This window comes from Gymnodraco acuticeps, unplaced genomic scaffold (assembly GCF_902827175.1).
Source record: "Gymnodraco acuticeps unplaced genomic scaffold, fGymAcu1.1, whole genome shotgun sequence".
Classification (NCBI taxonomy): Eukaryota; Metazoa; Chordata; class Actinopteri; order Perciformes; family Bathydraconidae; genus Gymnodraco; species Gymnodraco acuticeps.
In genome coordinates this window covers 373,590-391,691 of record NW_022991177.1, presented here as the reverse complement: position 1 = coordinate 391,691, position 18,102 = coordinate 373,590, and the positions used below count along the sequence as shown (strand labels likewise).

At 42.1% G+C, this 18,102-nt stretch overlaps 1 protein-coding gene across 2 annotated transcripts in view; it reads right to left on the bottom strand.

The window, feature by feature from the left end:
• slc25a23b (solute carrier family 25 member 23b) overlaps window positions 1-14,487 on the bottom strand; it is a 62,326-nt gene extending 47,839 nt beyond the window's left edge. For both annotated transcript variants that reach the window (XM_034237662.1, XM_034237663.1), the window contains exons 1-5: window positions 13,833-14,487; window positions 7,481-7,604; window positions 3,589-3,676; window positions 2,842-2,953; window positions 2,178-2,336 (exon numbers count right to left, since the gene is read on the bottom strand). In XM_034237662.1, the coding sequence (XP_034093553.1) occupies window positions 2,178-2,336; window positions 2,842-2,953; window positions 3,589-3,676; window positions 7,481-7,604; window positions 13,833-14,051 (702 nt within the window). In that variant the 5' untranslated portion in view covers window positions 14,052-14,487. The remainder of the gene's footprint in view (window positions 1-2,177; window positions 2,337-2,841; window positions 2,954-3,588; window positions 3,677-7,480; window positions 7,605-13,832) is intronic.
• Window positions 14,488-18,102: the final 3,615 nt, after the last annotated feature.

Genomic DNA, 18,102 nt, shown 5'->3' with positions numbered 1-18,102 from the left:
TAGCTGCCATTGTTAGGATCTAAAATGTGGATTATGAATTTGTTTTATATCTAATGAAAATTATATAAAATGTGAATTTGGGAGTGTAAAGGCATAACTTAGATTTAACCGTTCAAGGACAGCACTTATTCTTAACAGTATCAATAACATAAAACACACTTCTTAAACAGCGTAATACAATAAATGTAAACAGATATACCAGTGTATAGCCTACATAAACATTATTACTGCTAAATGTAAAGGAATATTTTAGTCTGATGCTTAGCTGACCTGAGAAACTTCACATGAGTGACTACTCTTTCTCTGTGTGGGGGGAAGGGTTTACTGCCCGCTCAGACAGAGTTTCTTTGTCTGTTCATCTGTAATCGATTGGGGTAAAGGCCCGCGTTTCTGGGCTCCGCCCCTTCTCAGAGACCAGGTTCGAGCGCTTCCGTCTTTGTGTGGGCAGAGTTAATTTTGGCAGCTTGCATTGAACAGTGCGAGTTGCTTTGTTAATCCTCCGGCCGTTTGTCTCTCAATAAATATCAGTGTATTGACAGGCGAATCCAGTTTCCCTCATTTCATGATTGGCTCAACATTGCTGCAAAGAAGTTTTTACTTCACACTAAATACTGCAAAGACAAAACTTTACTTTGACAGTGTATATATAGCAGATGTTGTCCTTTTACAGTAACAAGTAATATACTGCAGGCCATTCTTTATGGTAATCTCACCAGGTGCTTCCACAGAACTGTTCAATCTCTGGGCCTCTGCTGGATCTTTTCCAGGAACGTGTGTACATCCGTAGGAGAAGTGAAGAGGCGAGAGTTGCCGTCATGTGTCACTCGGAAAGAGGATGGATATTGTATTCCATACCGCAGACCCATGTCTCTGCACCTCGTTTTAACTCCATCGTAGGCTCTACGCTTTTTATCCGTCTCCTTGGCGACGTCATGGGAAAACATTATATGATGTTTGTCAAAGTGGATTTTACCCTTTTCATATGCAGCCGACATCACTTTGGTTTTGTCCTTGTAGTTTAAGAACTTAATCAGAAGTGCTCGAGGCGGTGCGTTTGGCTTCGGTCTGCCAGATGGAACTCTGTGCGCCCTTTCAATAGCGAGCGGTGCTGCAAACGATCCGGCACCCAGAATTTCAGGGATCCATTTTTCCAGAAAGGTGCATGCATCCTTCCTTTCAGCGTTTTCGGGCAAGCCTATCGGTCGCACATTAGATCATCGGCTACGATTTTCCAGATCTTCCATTTTCGCCTCCAAACTTTCCACCTGTTGTCTCAGCTGTTTTGTTGTTTTATTCAGCACTGAGGCATCGTCTTCCACCGCTCCAAGCCGCTCCTCAGCCTCCGGTAATCGGTCAGAGTATTGTTTTAGTTTGCTTTCGATAGATTGTATTGAGTGTATCACCGTATTACATTTTGATACAAAGTCTTCCTTCAGGTCTTTCTTTAAATTGTTGATTGCACTCGGAATTTCACCTGAGGATTTATCCTGCGACAGCTCTTCTCCCTCCTCGTGTTCCATGTCGGGAGTAAGGCCAGGTTGAGACAGCGGTGGCCAATCTTCTTCGGATTAAGTTTCCAAAACGTTGTCCTTTCTAGTTGTTTTCTTGCGTGATTAGTAACACCGTTATGATTGTGTAAATTGCGTTTTCCTTTTACCTCCCGCGTTCTAAATAGTTAATTTACGATATTAGGGCAGAGCGACTGAACTATGTCTGATCAACACCGCGCCATAACCGGAATAAATAAACTAACCTTAACCTTAACGGTGCGTACATCCAACCCCCCAGTGCTGTTGGATAGAGTGAGCTTGGTGGAAGTTTCAACAACATTGCTTTCACTAACATTTAGTATCTGACATCTTGCTCGCTGTGTCAGTTTCCACAGGAATACAAAATATTGGTGTCCAACTGTTTCCTCCTAAATGAATAATACATATATATTCTCATTGTGATGAAATGCAGCTTCAGGTCTCTGAAGTATCAATTAACTAAAAGGTGCTAATCTTGGAATCTATCATTAAAATCTCATAGAATAAACTAAACCATGCAAGAGATGTAGAATACAAACAATTGTTTATTTTATACTTCTTGTCAGTTAAAGGATTTTCCTATTGCTATTTTCTGATCAAATACATTGCTCACACAATGCGCAACAGTTCCTAAACCCTGGTCTTTACCTGCAGGTAGACCTTCAGGCGGTCCAGAGGAGCGGTTCCTGTCCGGGACACCGCCCCCGCCATCGCCCCGGCAACCAACTGCCTCCACACCAGACCGGACCGCCGCTCCTTCTCCGAGAACTCATCCGGTACTGTCAGATGTTCCCCGATGTCATACATCTATAATTAATAAAGGGCCCATCTGTATTTATTTCCAGGAGGGGGGTATCCTCAAAGGGATATTTTGGGGTTATCTTATTTTAATTGAAGGGTATGCTATATTTAGATTGTATTAACTGCTTTACCTTGCCATACGACGGCCCTTTTTTAGACGGGGCACTGAAGACACTATATCCATCTATTCTGTCTTTAAAGCCTCTAGCAATGCAAACAGTTTTTATTTTTACCTTATGGAACACAGAGGTTAACTGGCAGCTGCCTCAATCTGTTACTTTTTTTAAGTCTTTGGGTTAATTTGGTGAAATAAGAAGTCCCCCACGTCACATAACTAACTAACCGAGGAAAAATAACTGGGACCTCTCCAAGTAGCAGTCCACACTACATATTTATGTCTGGTCGGGGATTTGAACCGGCGACCCTACGGCTATCAGTCCAAGACTCTACTGACTGAGCCACTGCCGGACATGATTATGAAGTGCATCATTACTGAAAGCTCGTCACTCACATGGGAGTGTTTCCAGTAGTGGACAATCTCCTCCATGTTGTGGAAAGGGTTGAACAGGAAGTGATCTCGCCATTCATTCCAGTTAATAGTCATGGTGCCGTCCCTGTCCATACTGTGTGGGAGAGACAGAGTAAGACCGGAGAGTTAGAACTCATACAGGGCCATCAGCAGAACACTCACAAAATCATTATTCTGCTCCTCAAACAGAAACATGCAACCCCTCAGATTACAAGGTACTAGATACTCTTATTTTCCTCATTCCCACTGCTATCATTTCATTTGCAATATAAACCCGACTTGTCAGTTTGAACCCTGACAATGTTTTTATTTTTGGGTCAAACAGATGTCAACCCTGCACAGCCTGTACACACACACACACACGCACGCACGCACGCACGCACGCACGCACGCACACACACACACACACACATACACACACACACACACACACACACACACACACACACACACACACACACACACACACACACACACAGTTGAATGCAGTGTCTAATCAGGAGAAACCATGTCAACGATCTCAGATATTGAGCACCTTTGTGTTTTACCAGGTTTTTATTAACCACACACAGAAATAATGTGACATTTTCTTTAGAGGACCTTTACATATACAGTCTATGTATAGAACACATCAAACATCATTATTAAAGATAAGACAGAAAGTTATGGGTGATTTTTGAGCGGTTTAAGATGGCTCTAATATGAACTTGTTTCTTTCTCACTGTGTACCTCTGCAGTATCCTGGAGGCCTGCTCCATGCTGACCTCCACACCCAGCCTGTGCAGTGAGTGCTGGATCTCCCCCACATCGATTCGACCTTAGAACAGAACGTCTGTAGATTTCTCCAAAATTCACCAGAAGTTAGATCAGAGGCCTGTACTACGAAGCTGGTTCAACCTAACCTGGATATGTTTGAGTTAGCCGGTTGGCCTAATCCAAAACATACGCCCTCTCGCTAAACGGTACTACGACGCTGGTTATCAAGTGGATCGCTCAAGCCAGCCGTTTCCTATCTAGTTAGGTGCGCGTTCACATGAAAGGGGTGGTATCTGGAGCATTCGACCAATCACAAACATGGAGAAGCATACTGACAGCGCAGCGTCATACTTCCTGAAAAGTGAACTTTAATACTAGTCAAAAATGAAGAAGTTAAACTTTAAACATCCATGACTTAAACACTTTATCCAGGATCAAAGCCACATAGCTGCACCTGCAAGGTGAATACAGCTGGTAAAAGAACAAGTGTTTGAATGCGTACATTAACAGGTTTATGATATCACTGCCCCGTCTAAAACACGATTTGACTTTAATTACATTTGTCTCGAGTGTTTCGTCAACTTAATGTGTTGCTTAAAATAATACTTCTGCATACAGTAGGCCTATGTGACACTGTGAGTGTTGCACGGCCAGATACGGCTCAGCTGACTCAGATAAGGAGATATGATACATTATGACAACCCTGTCTCCTAAAAAATACGTTCCCACAGAACTAAACTGCATTCTGAATTACGTTTAGCTTGAAACGTATTTACTCCCACGTTACGTTCGTTATGAACGTATCTAAAATACGTTTATTTTCTACATATCTTCTAGAAACATATTTTCTCCCACGTTACGTTCCTTATGAACGTATCTAAAATACGTTTATTTTCTACATATCTTTGCCATTTATTGTCTTGCTTATAATAATGATAATAGTCATTTATAAATATCATTTTAGAGCACACCTTTGAAATCGAGAATCAGGCTCGATATATGGTTAAATTAAAATCAGTAGGCGAGGCTGTAATTTCGGCAGCTGTTACTCTCATGAGCGAGGCAGAAAATAATAGTTTTAACATGACAAAAAGCAGCTGTGTCGTTTACCTCAAACATTAAAACAAATCCAGAGTTACGTGTTTCTGTACTTCCTCTAAGAAGAAAAGACAGTAAAAGAAGAGCTCTGTGGCTTCAGGCTTGATCGCCGTTCAAATGACAGCGTTGGTTTCCCCAAAAGTGGGCGGGGCTGTAAAGTGACGTAGATTTTACTATCATCTATTATTCAAAACCATTCTATGTATTCTAACGTAAATTACATGCCAGTGTTTTATCTTTTTATTTATTTGTTTTTATTTTAAATCGTATAAACGTCTGTGAGGAAAATAAATGGGGTTTAGAGCCACAAAATACTGAAATCTGTATTTTTTAAAAATCTTTTCCTTCTAATTTGTTATTCTTTTCTAAATAACACACTGTTATTTACTCAACAATAACACACAATTATCCTTGTTTTTATTTATTTGTTTAATTCTATAATCTTGGGCTTTTTAGCCGTAAATAAAGTCACCGGAAACAGACGGGACATTTCGAGCGATACACACCACAAACCCACCGAACTGATTACCCAAGATCCTCAGCTTGAAGCTCGTTGATTGGATGTTTTAGCCGCAATAAACGCTGGGATATGGTGTTAATAAGTTGTGATATCCGAAAACGAAAAATAAAATAATACCTAATTCAGAGTGTTCTTGCTTTTCTCTTTGGAAGTCATCACATAACGGCATTATAATACACGGTTCGGCTGCATTAAATATTATACATCTGCTGTAGTTCTTTATTTATAGAGCCCTGATGAGAAGACTTCTAGACAAACATGAGGACGGGAAAAAAGTCCGACATTATACGATTTAAAATAAAAACAAATAAATAAAAAGATAAAACACTGGCATGTAATTTACGTTAGAATAAATAGAATGGTTTTGAATAATAGATGATAGTAAAACGTCACTTTACAGCCCCGCCCACTTTTGGGGAAACCAACGCTGTCATTTGAACGGCGATCAAGCCTGAAGCCACAGAGCTCTTCTTTTACTGTCCTTTCTTCTTAGAGGAAGTACAGAAACAAGTAACTCTGGATTTGTTTTAATCTTTGAGGTGCAATAAACGACACAGCAGCTTTTTGTCATGTTAAAACTATTATTTTCTGCCTCGCTCATGAGAGTAACAGCTGCCGAAATTACAGCCTCGCCTACTGATTTTAATTTAACCATATATCGAGCCCGATTCTCGATTTCAAATGTGTGCTCTAAAATGATATTTATAAATGACTATTATCATTATTATAAGCAAGGCAATAAATGGCAAAGATATGTAGAACATAAACGTATTTAAGATACGTTCATAACGAACGTAATGTGGGAGAAAATACGTTTCTAGAAGATATGTAGAAAATAAACGTATTTAAGATACGTTCATAACGAACGTAACGTGGGAGTAAATACGTTTCTAGAAGATATGTAGAAAATAAACGTATTTAAGATACGTTCATAACGAACGTAACGTGGGAGAAGATATGTTTCTAGCTAAACGTAATTGAGAATGCAGTTTAGTTCTGTGGGAACGTAATTTTTAGGAGACAGGGTTGATTATGAAGTGATATGCCGCGGACTGTACTTAATGTTACTCTGATCCGGTTACTTATGTTGTGGCAGATATTTCAGTAAGCTTTCTTAACGCTAATGTTATAATAGTCAGATTGCTCTGAAGATGGAGGTGATATTCTATTAATGTTCACGTTCACACAGTCGGTGATTTTTGCCGGCCGTCTTTCCTGCGACGGCAGCTTTTCTGTATTTCCTTTCTCCTGTAATATGACTTGATCGCTTTAAACTCCGCACACTGAGCTCTGATTGGTCAGCAGGCAGTGCTTTCACTGAGTTGAGCTCTTAGCCTGCAACCTAACCTGGTCCCGACCAGGTTAGCCGCTAAGCATAAGTTACCATGGAGATCTAGCCTGCTAAAAAGAGAACCAGCTTCGTAGGACCGGAAAGCCGGAGTTTTCCCTGAATTTAGCCGGCTAAGCGAAAATCCTGCTTCGTAGTATACCCCCCAGGTGTGTCAAACTCAATTCCACTAAAGGCCACACTGAGATATCATAATCACATAAAAAGGCCAATTATATATAGTATATTTATATACATTTCTTTATATTGAAAATAAATAACATTTTGTGCAACAAAAAAACTAAAATAGTCAACAAGAAAAGTTGCTTCGCTATCATAGCATTTAGCTAAACAAAAACAAATAACTTGAATTTCGATTACATTTTTTACAAGTTGGCTAACATACAGCCGACTAAAACCAACAGGTTTCACAAGTCTGATTATAAAAAGTCAATGATGGTTTTCTTGGCATGCAATCATATCAACAAAAAACCCTAAAAAGTACAAAATAAGCTCTGCAGTTAAATCTTACATGGGATTTCACAGACCTAAACATGATGCATCAGTGTTGGTATGCCTTTTAGTAACACAGACACCTGTTTCTAGCTAGCAGACATCTTTAATGCAATATATACAAATGTATTAAGAGCCTATACTGATATAAGGGCCACACCCAAACAAGCAAGGGGCCAGATTGGCGTGTGTGTGTGTGTGTGTGTGTGTGTGTGTGTATGTGTGTGTGTGTGTGTGTGTGTGTGTGTGTGTGTGTGTGTGTGTGTGTGTGTGTGTGTGTGTGTGTGTGTGTGTGTGTGTGTGTGTGTGTGTGTGTGTGTGTGTGTGTGTGTGTGTGTGTGTGTGTGTGTGTGTGTGTGTGTGTGTGTGTGTGTGTGTGTGTGTGTGTGTGTGTAGCTTGCCCACACCATCCTTGTTGCGGTCCAGGCTGTTGAAGAGGAGCCACAGCCTCATCTCGTGAACCCACAGGTACTGGGAGAACTCGTGGAAGTCCAGTAAACCATCGCGGTTGATGTCGCTCTCCAGGACTATCTGTTGGGGGGGGGGGGGTGATGTCATTCAATAGCTAGCTACAGACAGGTGCTCCATATATAATGGGGCAGGTGGAGATGGCGGGGGTGTACAGGTGAGGGTGTGTTGGTAATGTAGACAGCACTGAAGTGACAGGGGTCAGGGGGGTACAGAGAGTGAGGGGGTCAGAGGGCTATGCTCCCTGTGAGGTTCCAGAAGTAAACACATCTTACCTGTCTGCCAACATCTCTGGATGAGGACACAGAGAGGGAGAGAGTTGGACTAGTTGCAACATGACATCAGTAAGTTTACACATCGAGTGATCTTAGTATTTTTCAGATTATATATTGCTATAACCCTTGATCTCTCGATCTTTTTTTTTGTAAAGTTAGTTAGTGATTTAACACTAAAAATGAAGGAAAAGGATCAGGGCACATGTGAATAGATTTGTTCTGATATTAAAGGCGTACAAAATAAAGTTACTTAGTGAATCCACTTTTTAAATGTCATGCTCTGTACACACATGCGTCACTTCTGGGCAAAAAGTATGGCTCCGCCCACTTTTTGGGGAAAACAAAGCTGTCATTTGAATGCCGGTCAATACAAATTCTGAAGTTTTTGCCAATCCGATCCGAAATTTAAGAAAACCGTGGATTTTTGGATCTTCAAAGAGCCCGATTACAATGGCCAGACAGGCAAACAATTACATTAAATCATTGGAAATTGACGATCGGGCTCGATATATGGTTAAATATAGCAGTAGGCGATCGATGTCCATGGATGAGAGTAACGTCACTTTACGGCCCCGCCCACTTTTGGGGGAATCCAACGCTGTTATTTGAACGGCGATCAAGCCTGAGACAGGACGGGGGCCCGGTGTCAACCCAACATATGAGTTACGACCGGAGCTCACGGTGTGAGTCCTGCCGGGGATTGGAGCACGCAAACGCGGCTCTCACTCCCCAGGTGTCGTGCACTCATTGTGTCCGTCTCCCTCTGGCCCACAGACAGTGGAGAGCGGACCAATTATTTATTGGATCCGAGTGGCAGGCAGCAGTCAGGCGACTCCTTCCCCTCCATTCACGGATCACCATGGGGTTCCCCCGGCCCCATCCTCCCTCTCCTCCGGGCGGGGGAGACAGGGTGGGGCCCGGTGTCAGCCCGACATATGAGTTACGACCGGCTGTGGCTGGCTTGCTCCAGGGAGGAAGCGGCTTTACACAGACGATACAGGTGAGTCCTGCCGGGGATTGGAGCACGCAAACGCGGCTCTCACTCCCCAGGTGTCGTGCACTCATTGTGTCCGTCTCCCTCTGGCACACAGACATGCGGAGAGCGGACCAATTATTTATTGGATCTGAGTGGCGGGCAGCAGTCAGGCGACTCCTTCCCTTCCATTCACGGATCACCATGTGGTTCCCCCGGCCCCATCCTCCCTCTCTTCCGGACGGGGGTGACTCAGCTGCCGAGCTGACACCGGCTCCCGGGTCACCGGGTCCCTCTATCCGCCATCTCGGCTCTGCCGTATAGGCGGTATTCTCCTGGAACTCCCGGAGATCATCGGAAAGGCAGCCGCCTAATGAGATCTCCCCGTTCCCCCGGTCCAGGAGAACTCTCCTCCGGATGACATAAGCGGCTGCCTCATAGCCTGTTGGCTATTAGGCAGCAGGGCTCGCGGCACAAACCGGCTGTCTTTAAAACCTGTCGGTTGATTAGACAGCACGGGCTTGTTTCCTATGTCACAGATATGCCTCCACACACCGTTCATTCCTCAAGCGGGTTTGAGCGTGAACGCGCCTCATTGTCCGGTTTACGAGCCTTCTCCGAAACGGCATGCATAAGCAGCTGTGGTTAACCTGTTGGTTAACAGACAGCGGGGATCCCCGTTTGAGCCGGCTGTAACCTGTCAGTCAGCAGGCAGCAGGGCTCGCGGCACAAGCCAGCTGTATTTAACCAGGCGGTTATTAGACAGCAGGGCTTGACGTTTAAACCTGATGCTCCTAACCTGTCGGTTAGTCGGTTTCCTCTGTCCCAGATGTGCCTACTACACACGGTCGTAATGAGCCTAGGGCTGTTATTACGCACTGTGTAAATAGCACTGCACACACCTCCGCTCATTCCTCAGCAGGGTTGAGCGTGAACGCGCCTCAATGTCCAGTTTACGAGCCTTCTCCTAAACAGAGACAGGATGAGAGCCGGTGTGAGATGCAGCGTGTGGAGGCCCCCTCGGAGCCTTTTCGGACCGGGCCCCTCTTAATAACAACTTTGTTGTACTGTCATATAGTATTTTATACCTGTTTTTCACCTATTCTCTTATTTTTTTTATAACTATAATGATCATATAAAGGTGTGCCTTTACCTCACTGAGCTGAGGTTATCAGAGCCTCTCAGTCTTTCAGGGGAGAGCTCTCTAAAGCTCTCCCCCCCGCGGCCGCTTACACAGTAAATTCCAATGTTAATAAAAGCACAAAGAAGCTGTATACGTTTTTTGGGAGTTTTGTTTATTTTAAATGAACACAAATACAACATTAAAACCTATAATTGCACACTAAAACCATTATTTCAAAAAAAGAACAATCTTTCATTTCACATTTTCATTGGGGCTGGGGCAGTTCAACTTGATTTGGGGGCGTGGGTGTGCCATAATTTATGGGCGCTGTACGCAATATAGGTGTAGTTCTGTTAGTATAAGATAATAAAATGTACTTTGTTGATCCAAAATCGGGAAATTGTGTTGTTGTCAAAAAATTGATTGGCAGAAGAGCGTTCATTTTCAAAGCTCCAACTGACTGGAATACTTTACCTGCTGCTATTAGATCTCTTGCATAATTGGGTTTATTTAAACATGCATTGTTATCTCACTTTCAACTGGTCTGTACTTGTTATTAATGATATTGATGAAACTGATTTGCTCGACTGTCTCAAATTGTAATGATTGTATGCATTGCTTGAATTTTACTTAACAGACTGTATGTGGTTTGTCTTGTGTGTCATGTTTTGCATTTTGTCTTTTTGTTTATGTATATCTGTAAGTTGTTGCTATTGTCGGGACCCCCTTGAAAACGAGATGTTGCATCTCAAGGGGTTTATCCCAATCAATAAAGATGTCTATATATATGACATTTCAAAAAAATATTTTTTTAATTTCTAACTTTTTTTTTTTTTTGGCACCCCCGATGGATTGATTCACCTTTAGAATTCGCCTATACTGCCTGTGCCAAGGGCCGGCCCTGCTGCTAGCCACATACAGTACAGGTTGATTAAACGGTTTGCTCACCACGCAAGGTATATAAACTATGTCCAGGACAAGGTATTTGGAAGTTTTGGAAGATTCATAGCTAACCACACTAAAGATTATGGATTATCTCATATTTTTAAGCCTCAATTTGTCCTTCCCCCCCCCCCCCCCCCCCTCTAACATCACCAGAAGTCATAATTTAAGGGGTGATTTCTCAAAATGTTCTTCCGGGGGAGGATCCCCCCGGACCCCCCTAGTATGGTTTGGTCACCATTTCCATAGCCCCACCAAAAGTATTTTCCACCAGCCGCCACTGGATATACTCCCTCTTGTGGCCAAAGGGGGAAACGACTCTTGTCTTCAGATGTATGCTTGAGTGCAGGAAAATTTAGCACAGTGACTATTTTGTCAACTAAACATCATAAAACCATAGGCGGCGCATGAGGCTCAGGTTTGGGAAGGCTAAATAACTGTTTTTACCTGACGCTGCCCGCCTCCGGCGTCTATAGAAAAGAGATCAACTCAGTGAAAGCACCGCCTGCTGACCAATCAGAGCTCAGTGTGCGGAGTTTAAATATATCAAGTCATATTACAGGATAAAGGAAATACAGTTTAAACTGCAGTAGCCTATGAAGAGAAGACGCCGACGTGTCGCACTTATCATTCATATCACATTATCAATCAGATCATCGATCATATAATATCATAATATTTCCTTATCTGAGTCATCGAAATTATTGATATTTAACGGAACGGTATCGCTTTTTCTTTTTTAAACTGACGGTTCGAGATGACTAGTAGCCCAATATTTCATTGCACAACAGTTGTTGGGATGCTGTCACAGGCTCTTTAATGAAGTATGACGCTGCGCTGTCAGTATACTTGTCCCTGTTTGTGATTGGTCAAATGTAGCTAACCACGCCCCTTTCACGTGAACGCGCTCTCAGCTGGAGAGAGAAACCCTGGCTTGATTTACCGAGTTGATAACCAGCGTCGTAGGACCGCTTAGCGAGATCTCGTTTGTTAGGGTTAGTTAAGATAACTCAAACATATCCAGGGTCTGTGGAACTGGCTTCGTAGTACAGGGCACAGTGCTAATATGTCAAAGACATTATACATTATATTTTTTATTTGACCAGGATGCAGTGACACAAATATTAGGGAAGGCTTAGCCTTCCCTAGCCTACAGTACCCGCCGCCCCTGCATAAAACAATACATATTTTAGTAAATGCGACATTATAATCTCCGTACATTAACTCTATATTTGCCTCTGCCATGGTGCCAAAATGAAACAAAATAAAATAAACAATATATAGGGGTTGCTTCTTCTCTGAACTTCTATGTATACTGCATCACTCCATATCAAATAAACCATAACAAATACATAAAGTCGTGTTCACTGCAGCAATCTATTTTACACACAAACAATACTATATGAGAACTTGGTGATATACAGTGGCGTTTTCTCCTGGAGACCAAGGAAAGACAGGCTTCTCCTGTTTTTTCAGCCTTTGTTATCATTTTGATAATTAAAAATATGTATTCTTGTCTGTGGTTGTTTTGGCGTTCAGGGCATACAAGAGGTGTAACATTATTTTAATACCAAAACTATAATGAAATAGATTCTAGCTTGAATAGCAACTACGTAGCTGTAACATTACTGGGTTATTTTGTGATAACTACCAAAGTAAAGTAACTTCAGACGCAGACGTCACGTAGCTTCTCAGACGAGAGGGGTGGCGACGAGAGTGTCCCGTTACTTCTCTCGCGGCATAGAGTGGCGAAGTCCCTCCCCTTCCGGTGGAGCTCCATGGGACCTTATTTTGGAAAAATGATGTATTGAAGTCAATGGAGAGAGAAAGATTATCTTTCGATCCCATTTGGATTGTGCCACGAATTACACATATGATGTTTGTCAATTTAAAAGATAATTTTGCAAGTAAAAAAAATAAATGTGTCGTAAAACTCTGAAGTAACACATTTGTTTGTGTGAAACGCTCAATGAACTACATCTCTGGTCTCGCAGAACAACACACGTCACCAAGATGGCCGTCACTACTGTCTTGTCAACAAAACGATTGCCTACCCTCACTATCACCTACAATGAAACACGTCCAGAAGAATGTCATGCAAAGCTGCCTGCCTGCCTTCATTTGATTCTCTCTGAACTGCCTTATCTTTTTAATGTTTAATGTCAACCATTTGTGCAGATAGCATGAAGTAGAACAGATCGGCGATGCTAATGTAGCGTTAGCATTTCTCCCCCGGGCTTAAATTGTGTATTATAGAATGATCACACCGGTGACAGTACTCTTCAAAGGGATCACGAAATATGACTACTACTCTTACTGTTTAACATGTTGGGTTACTTAATGTTACTTCATATTAAGGCTAATAAAAATGACATGGCTGTAATGCTAACTAACGTGCTAGCTACTAGCTAGGTAGCTAACTTGATCCAGCCACTCCTGGTCCTTTCATCAGACGGGAAGCGAAAGAACGAGCAAGACCCATTGCTGGTATGATAACAACCTGGTACTAAGCACACAGGCATCTTGTTAAAGTTATCTTATCTTAGCTGATCTTATCTATCTCTAAGTGGAGGAAAACAATTGTGACATCACTTACGCGTCTCTGGGATTTGTAGTCTTTCTAGTTGCGTATTTTTCATAGTCTTATATTTCAACAGTTTTACGACAAACTGTGACTTTTTTGATATGGAAATTGTCTTTTAAGATTGACAAACATCATATGTGTAATTCATGGCACAATTCTAACGGGATCGAAAGATAAGTTTTCTCTCTCCATTGACTTCAATACATTATTTTTTCCGAAATAAGGTCCCATGGACCGGAAGTAGATGGGCGTGACTTCGCCACTCTATAGTTCACGGCATGGTAGGCGACGATCGACACGATTGGTTGCTCAGTTATTTCAGTCTTTGGCATTAATCAGACCTCATACATATCACAGCTCATACCTGTTCTGTCTTAGCATCAGCATGTCTCACCTCCTCCGCCTCCCCCCGCTGTAACCCCCGAGCAGCCAGTCCAGTCTTCAGCTCACTGATGTCCACTCTGCCGTCTTTATTGAGGTCCAGCTGGCTGAACAGCTCCGCATACCTCCCCTCTCTGCCCGGGTCCAGAGGCTCTCCGGCTCCGGTCTCTCCCGGTTCTTTGTTTCCTCCGTGCCGAGTCTGTCCGCTGAACCCCTCTTTGTCTTCGCCCATGTGAAATAAAGAGAGCCGGGTGTCTAATGGTCAACTGCTACTATCTCAGCCGAGCTGGACACTGTGAGGACCGAGGACCCTCTGTAAAGCCTGCTCCCTCACACCGCAGCTCGCTGGGACAGCGAGGCTAATAACAGAGGCTGTGCTGCTCCGCTGCCTCTGCGAGGATCTCCCCCGGGCTGATGGATGGATGTTGTTACACGAGCCCTTGTTGGGATAATTCTCGTACCAATTACATACTCGGTCACACTCTCCAATACACATTCAGATAAACTAAAGTTTCCGTCTTAGCTGTCAATGAGCTCCGGGTTTATGGAAATCCAGCAGTGCCATAACACGCGACTACAGCACGTTTTTCGACGTTAAACGTGCAAAAACGAGCGTTTAACTGTCCAAAGTAGGCCTACTTCCAAACAGACCTGAAGGGAACATGACTTAAATGACTTCACCCCCACACATTAATCCACCCACTCTCGGTGACGCTAGTGCCTCTGCATCACGTGCATGGCTCCTCAGCGCACACTCAGCAGAGACAGAGAATGAGAGGATTCCAGACGTTTCCTTTCTAGCAATGAGCCTAATTACTTTAGCTGTTAAAATACTCCTCAAGAGCAGTGTCCAAGTCTATTAATAACAATGTTAATAAGATGCAAAGATGAATCAAAAGGGTTATTTTTATTAAGGAGCCTAGTATTTTTGTTATTATACATGTAACAACGCTCACACATTCAGTAATCTATAGTCTAATTCTTGTATTTTTATGATTAATTATAGATTTAACGTTTTCTCGAATAATCAAATCCGTAAAAAATGGCATGCAGTTACCATAAATAAATAATATGATATTAGCATGATAACAGTTCCTTTCTGCTTAATAACTGCTTTTGTTTTGCTGGTCTACATTTCGTAATAGCTTACTTCTGTATAAAATAAATGTTTTGGTTAAAGGGGTATTGCTGCTTTAACATTTTAAGTCAAGTAAAATATTCCATCTTCAGCTGCTTATATCCATGCCTGAATGAATCAGAGAATAACAAAAATAATAATAATGATCTTAAAGGATTTTCATCTTTGATACTTGATTTGTTTTCTGACAAAACCTGTAATTATTTATAGGCCTACTTTTACAAAATGTTGCAAGCTGAAAGACCTGAATACTTCATCAACCACTGGTATAATGTTAGAAGAAGGTCCTGTAGAATGATCACTGTCAGTAAAATTAACCCCTGACAGCTTATTGGCTATAAATAGCATTAATAATGAGGATTGTGAGCTGTGACGTGCAGCAGAGGACAGGTGCCTGGTCAGCATTAGACTGAGAGAGAGAGAGAGAGAGAGAGAGAGAGAGAGAGAGAGAGAGAGAGACTGAGAGAAGGAGAAGAGTAGAGAGAGAGAGGAGAGTATAGAGAGGAGAGTATAGAGAGGAGAGTATAGAGAGGAGAGAAGGAGAAGAGAGAGAGAGACGGAGCGACGAGAGAAGGAGAGGAGAGAGAGAGAGAGAGGCCATCAAGTCTGGCCTGTTCAAATAATCATATCAATATTTCAATATATAATCAATATTTCCCAAATTTGAAAAACAAACATCCTGAATTTGACCACACAAAGATATCCACAACATGTCAATCCTTTCAGGAGAGCACAGTCTGACAGCAGAATATGTTTTTTAGAGGCCACAATCTGAGGAGCAGTGAATAACATTGACGTACAAAAAGTAATGCTATGCAGTGTTCGGGAAGTTACCAGACCACTGGAAAAGTGTTTAACTTTTTTAAGATTATGAACAGATTGCCAAAAAAGTGGACGAGTGCAACAACCCTTTCACTAAACCAGTAGAAAATCTAACTAATACTTAACACTAGAGAATTAAATGCTAAAATAACAGCATTACCTTACAACTTGTGCAAATGGTAGAACCATTTCCTGTAGGCTTTCATATCTTCAAGAGAAGAAAAGTGTGTAATGATAACTGAAGTGTTTTATTAAGAAAGGGAGTTCCGCAGCTGATGCTCATGTTAAAACAAGAATGTTAAATAAATATACATCTTTGGATCAGGGGAGAGCAAGTTGGAGTCCCACTGCAGTCAGCATGTCGGTGTGTCCAAGACCCAAATTGCACCATGGGGATTGTCCACAGTAATGTATGTAAGTCGCTCCAGATAAAAGCGTCTAACAAGTGACATGTAATCTATGAAATAACCTATTCATGTTGTTTAGACATTTTGGGATCAGAAAGTTCTGATAGTTCTGATATTATCAATAGCGTTACTTATTTAGGATTAATTACATATTGAAAGGAGAGATGGTCAAAGGGATATAAACAGTCCACGAAACATAAAGAGCAACTGTTCAAATACATATTTTAGGATCAAAACACCCGATCAAGGTATTGTACATAACTGCGTTTACAGGAATTGTCAACATAACATCCAATAAGCTATGTGTATATTTGGCAGAATTACATCAGTCTTACTCGAGGAGGTGATATGCTGCTGCACAGAGGATGTCTGAATCAAAATCAATGTGAGTCCGCTTCATTTTTTAGCAATTAGTAACTGATCAAATGTTTTGTTGAATTCCAGCTCAAAGGGAGATGAGGCAGCTGATAAATTGGCAAAAGGACCTTTTAATAAAGAGACATGATATCGGTAAATAAGAGATAATGAGGGTGACATGCCCTGCACCTCTCTCCCTCCTCATTCTGCCTGCTCTGCTCGGCCTTGTCTCCCTGCCCTGGATCCCCTCTTGGCTCAGCTACACTTCATAGTCTCTTTTGGACCAGCTCGGCTCAGTTTCCCTCCTCTCTTTCCACAATGAATTACTTAAGAGCAACATGAATAATAAAGCATTTAGTTGTTTTATTCCCTGAATTCTAATGGTCCACATGCCAGATGGAGATGATGCACATATAATCTAGTTTGCCAACCGCCATTACAATTCAAATAATTCCACTTGGTTGCTAGACATGCAAATACCATTAAGTAAAGCAGGGGTGTTGAGGTATAACATACAGAGACATGTATTGTATGACTCCATGTATTACTGTGTACCATATTGTTTATGTAAGTAGCTGCGACTACTACTGTGTTCATTGGATAGCGCTGTAGCACATGATGATGATGTCACTACCTGGGGTATAAGACCGTTGGAAGTCACGCCCCTTCTCTCTCTGTCCTCAAGCCTCTTGAGATGTGTGCATCTAATAAATAACGCCGTGATGAATGGCTAAACTTGAACTGCTGAGAATATTCACCTTTCTGCTGCAGAGAGACACAAGGTATAAGTCTAAATCTGCTAACAGGTTATGGGCCCAGATACGATGAATTATTTTACAGTTCGAAGCGCACGTGCGAGAGGCAAGAAGATTGTCTGTTAGCACGGTTAGCATAGGAGTAGCTAGTTAGCCACGTGTTAAGCTAGTTTAGCATTGGGAGAACCGAGGGAAGCTAAAGCTACGCTAACAAGGACCTAAGCTAAACTATTGAAGCTACAAACGCAAAAGCAATGGCTGAAAACTGAAGCTGAGGAAATTTGAAGGGAACATGTTTAATGTATAAAATGTGTTAAAGAAGCCCACATTTAAATCATTTGTACCATGTTTTTGCTTTGTTAACTAAATATGAACAGGTATACAGTAAGAACATAATTCATAAGTGGGAGTGTTGAGGTATAACATACAGAGACATGTATATTGTATGACTCCATGTAATACTGTGTACCATATTGTTTATGTAAGTAGCTGTGACTACTACTGTGTTCATTGGATAGCGCTGTAGCACATGATGATGATGTCACTACCTGGGGTATAAGGTACCTGAGAGGTTTCTCAATACTCAAATTTCCCCTCCTCGACTCCTCGGTCCTCCGGTAGTGACCCGGAAATGAATTTCAGCGCGCCATGTTGAAGGACACCTCATTTCTCTAAATGCACTTCGAGGACCGAGGAGGAGCTCTAACCGAGGATACACTGATGGTTCCTCCACGGCTCCTCCACGGATGCATTTCCGGGAACGGTGGAGGCGTGACGCACGGCCGGACTTATCTCAGCCAATGA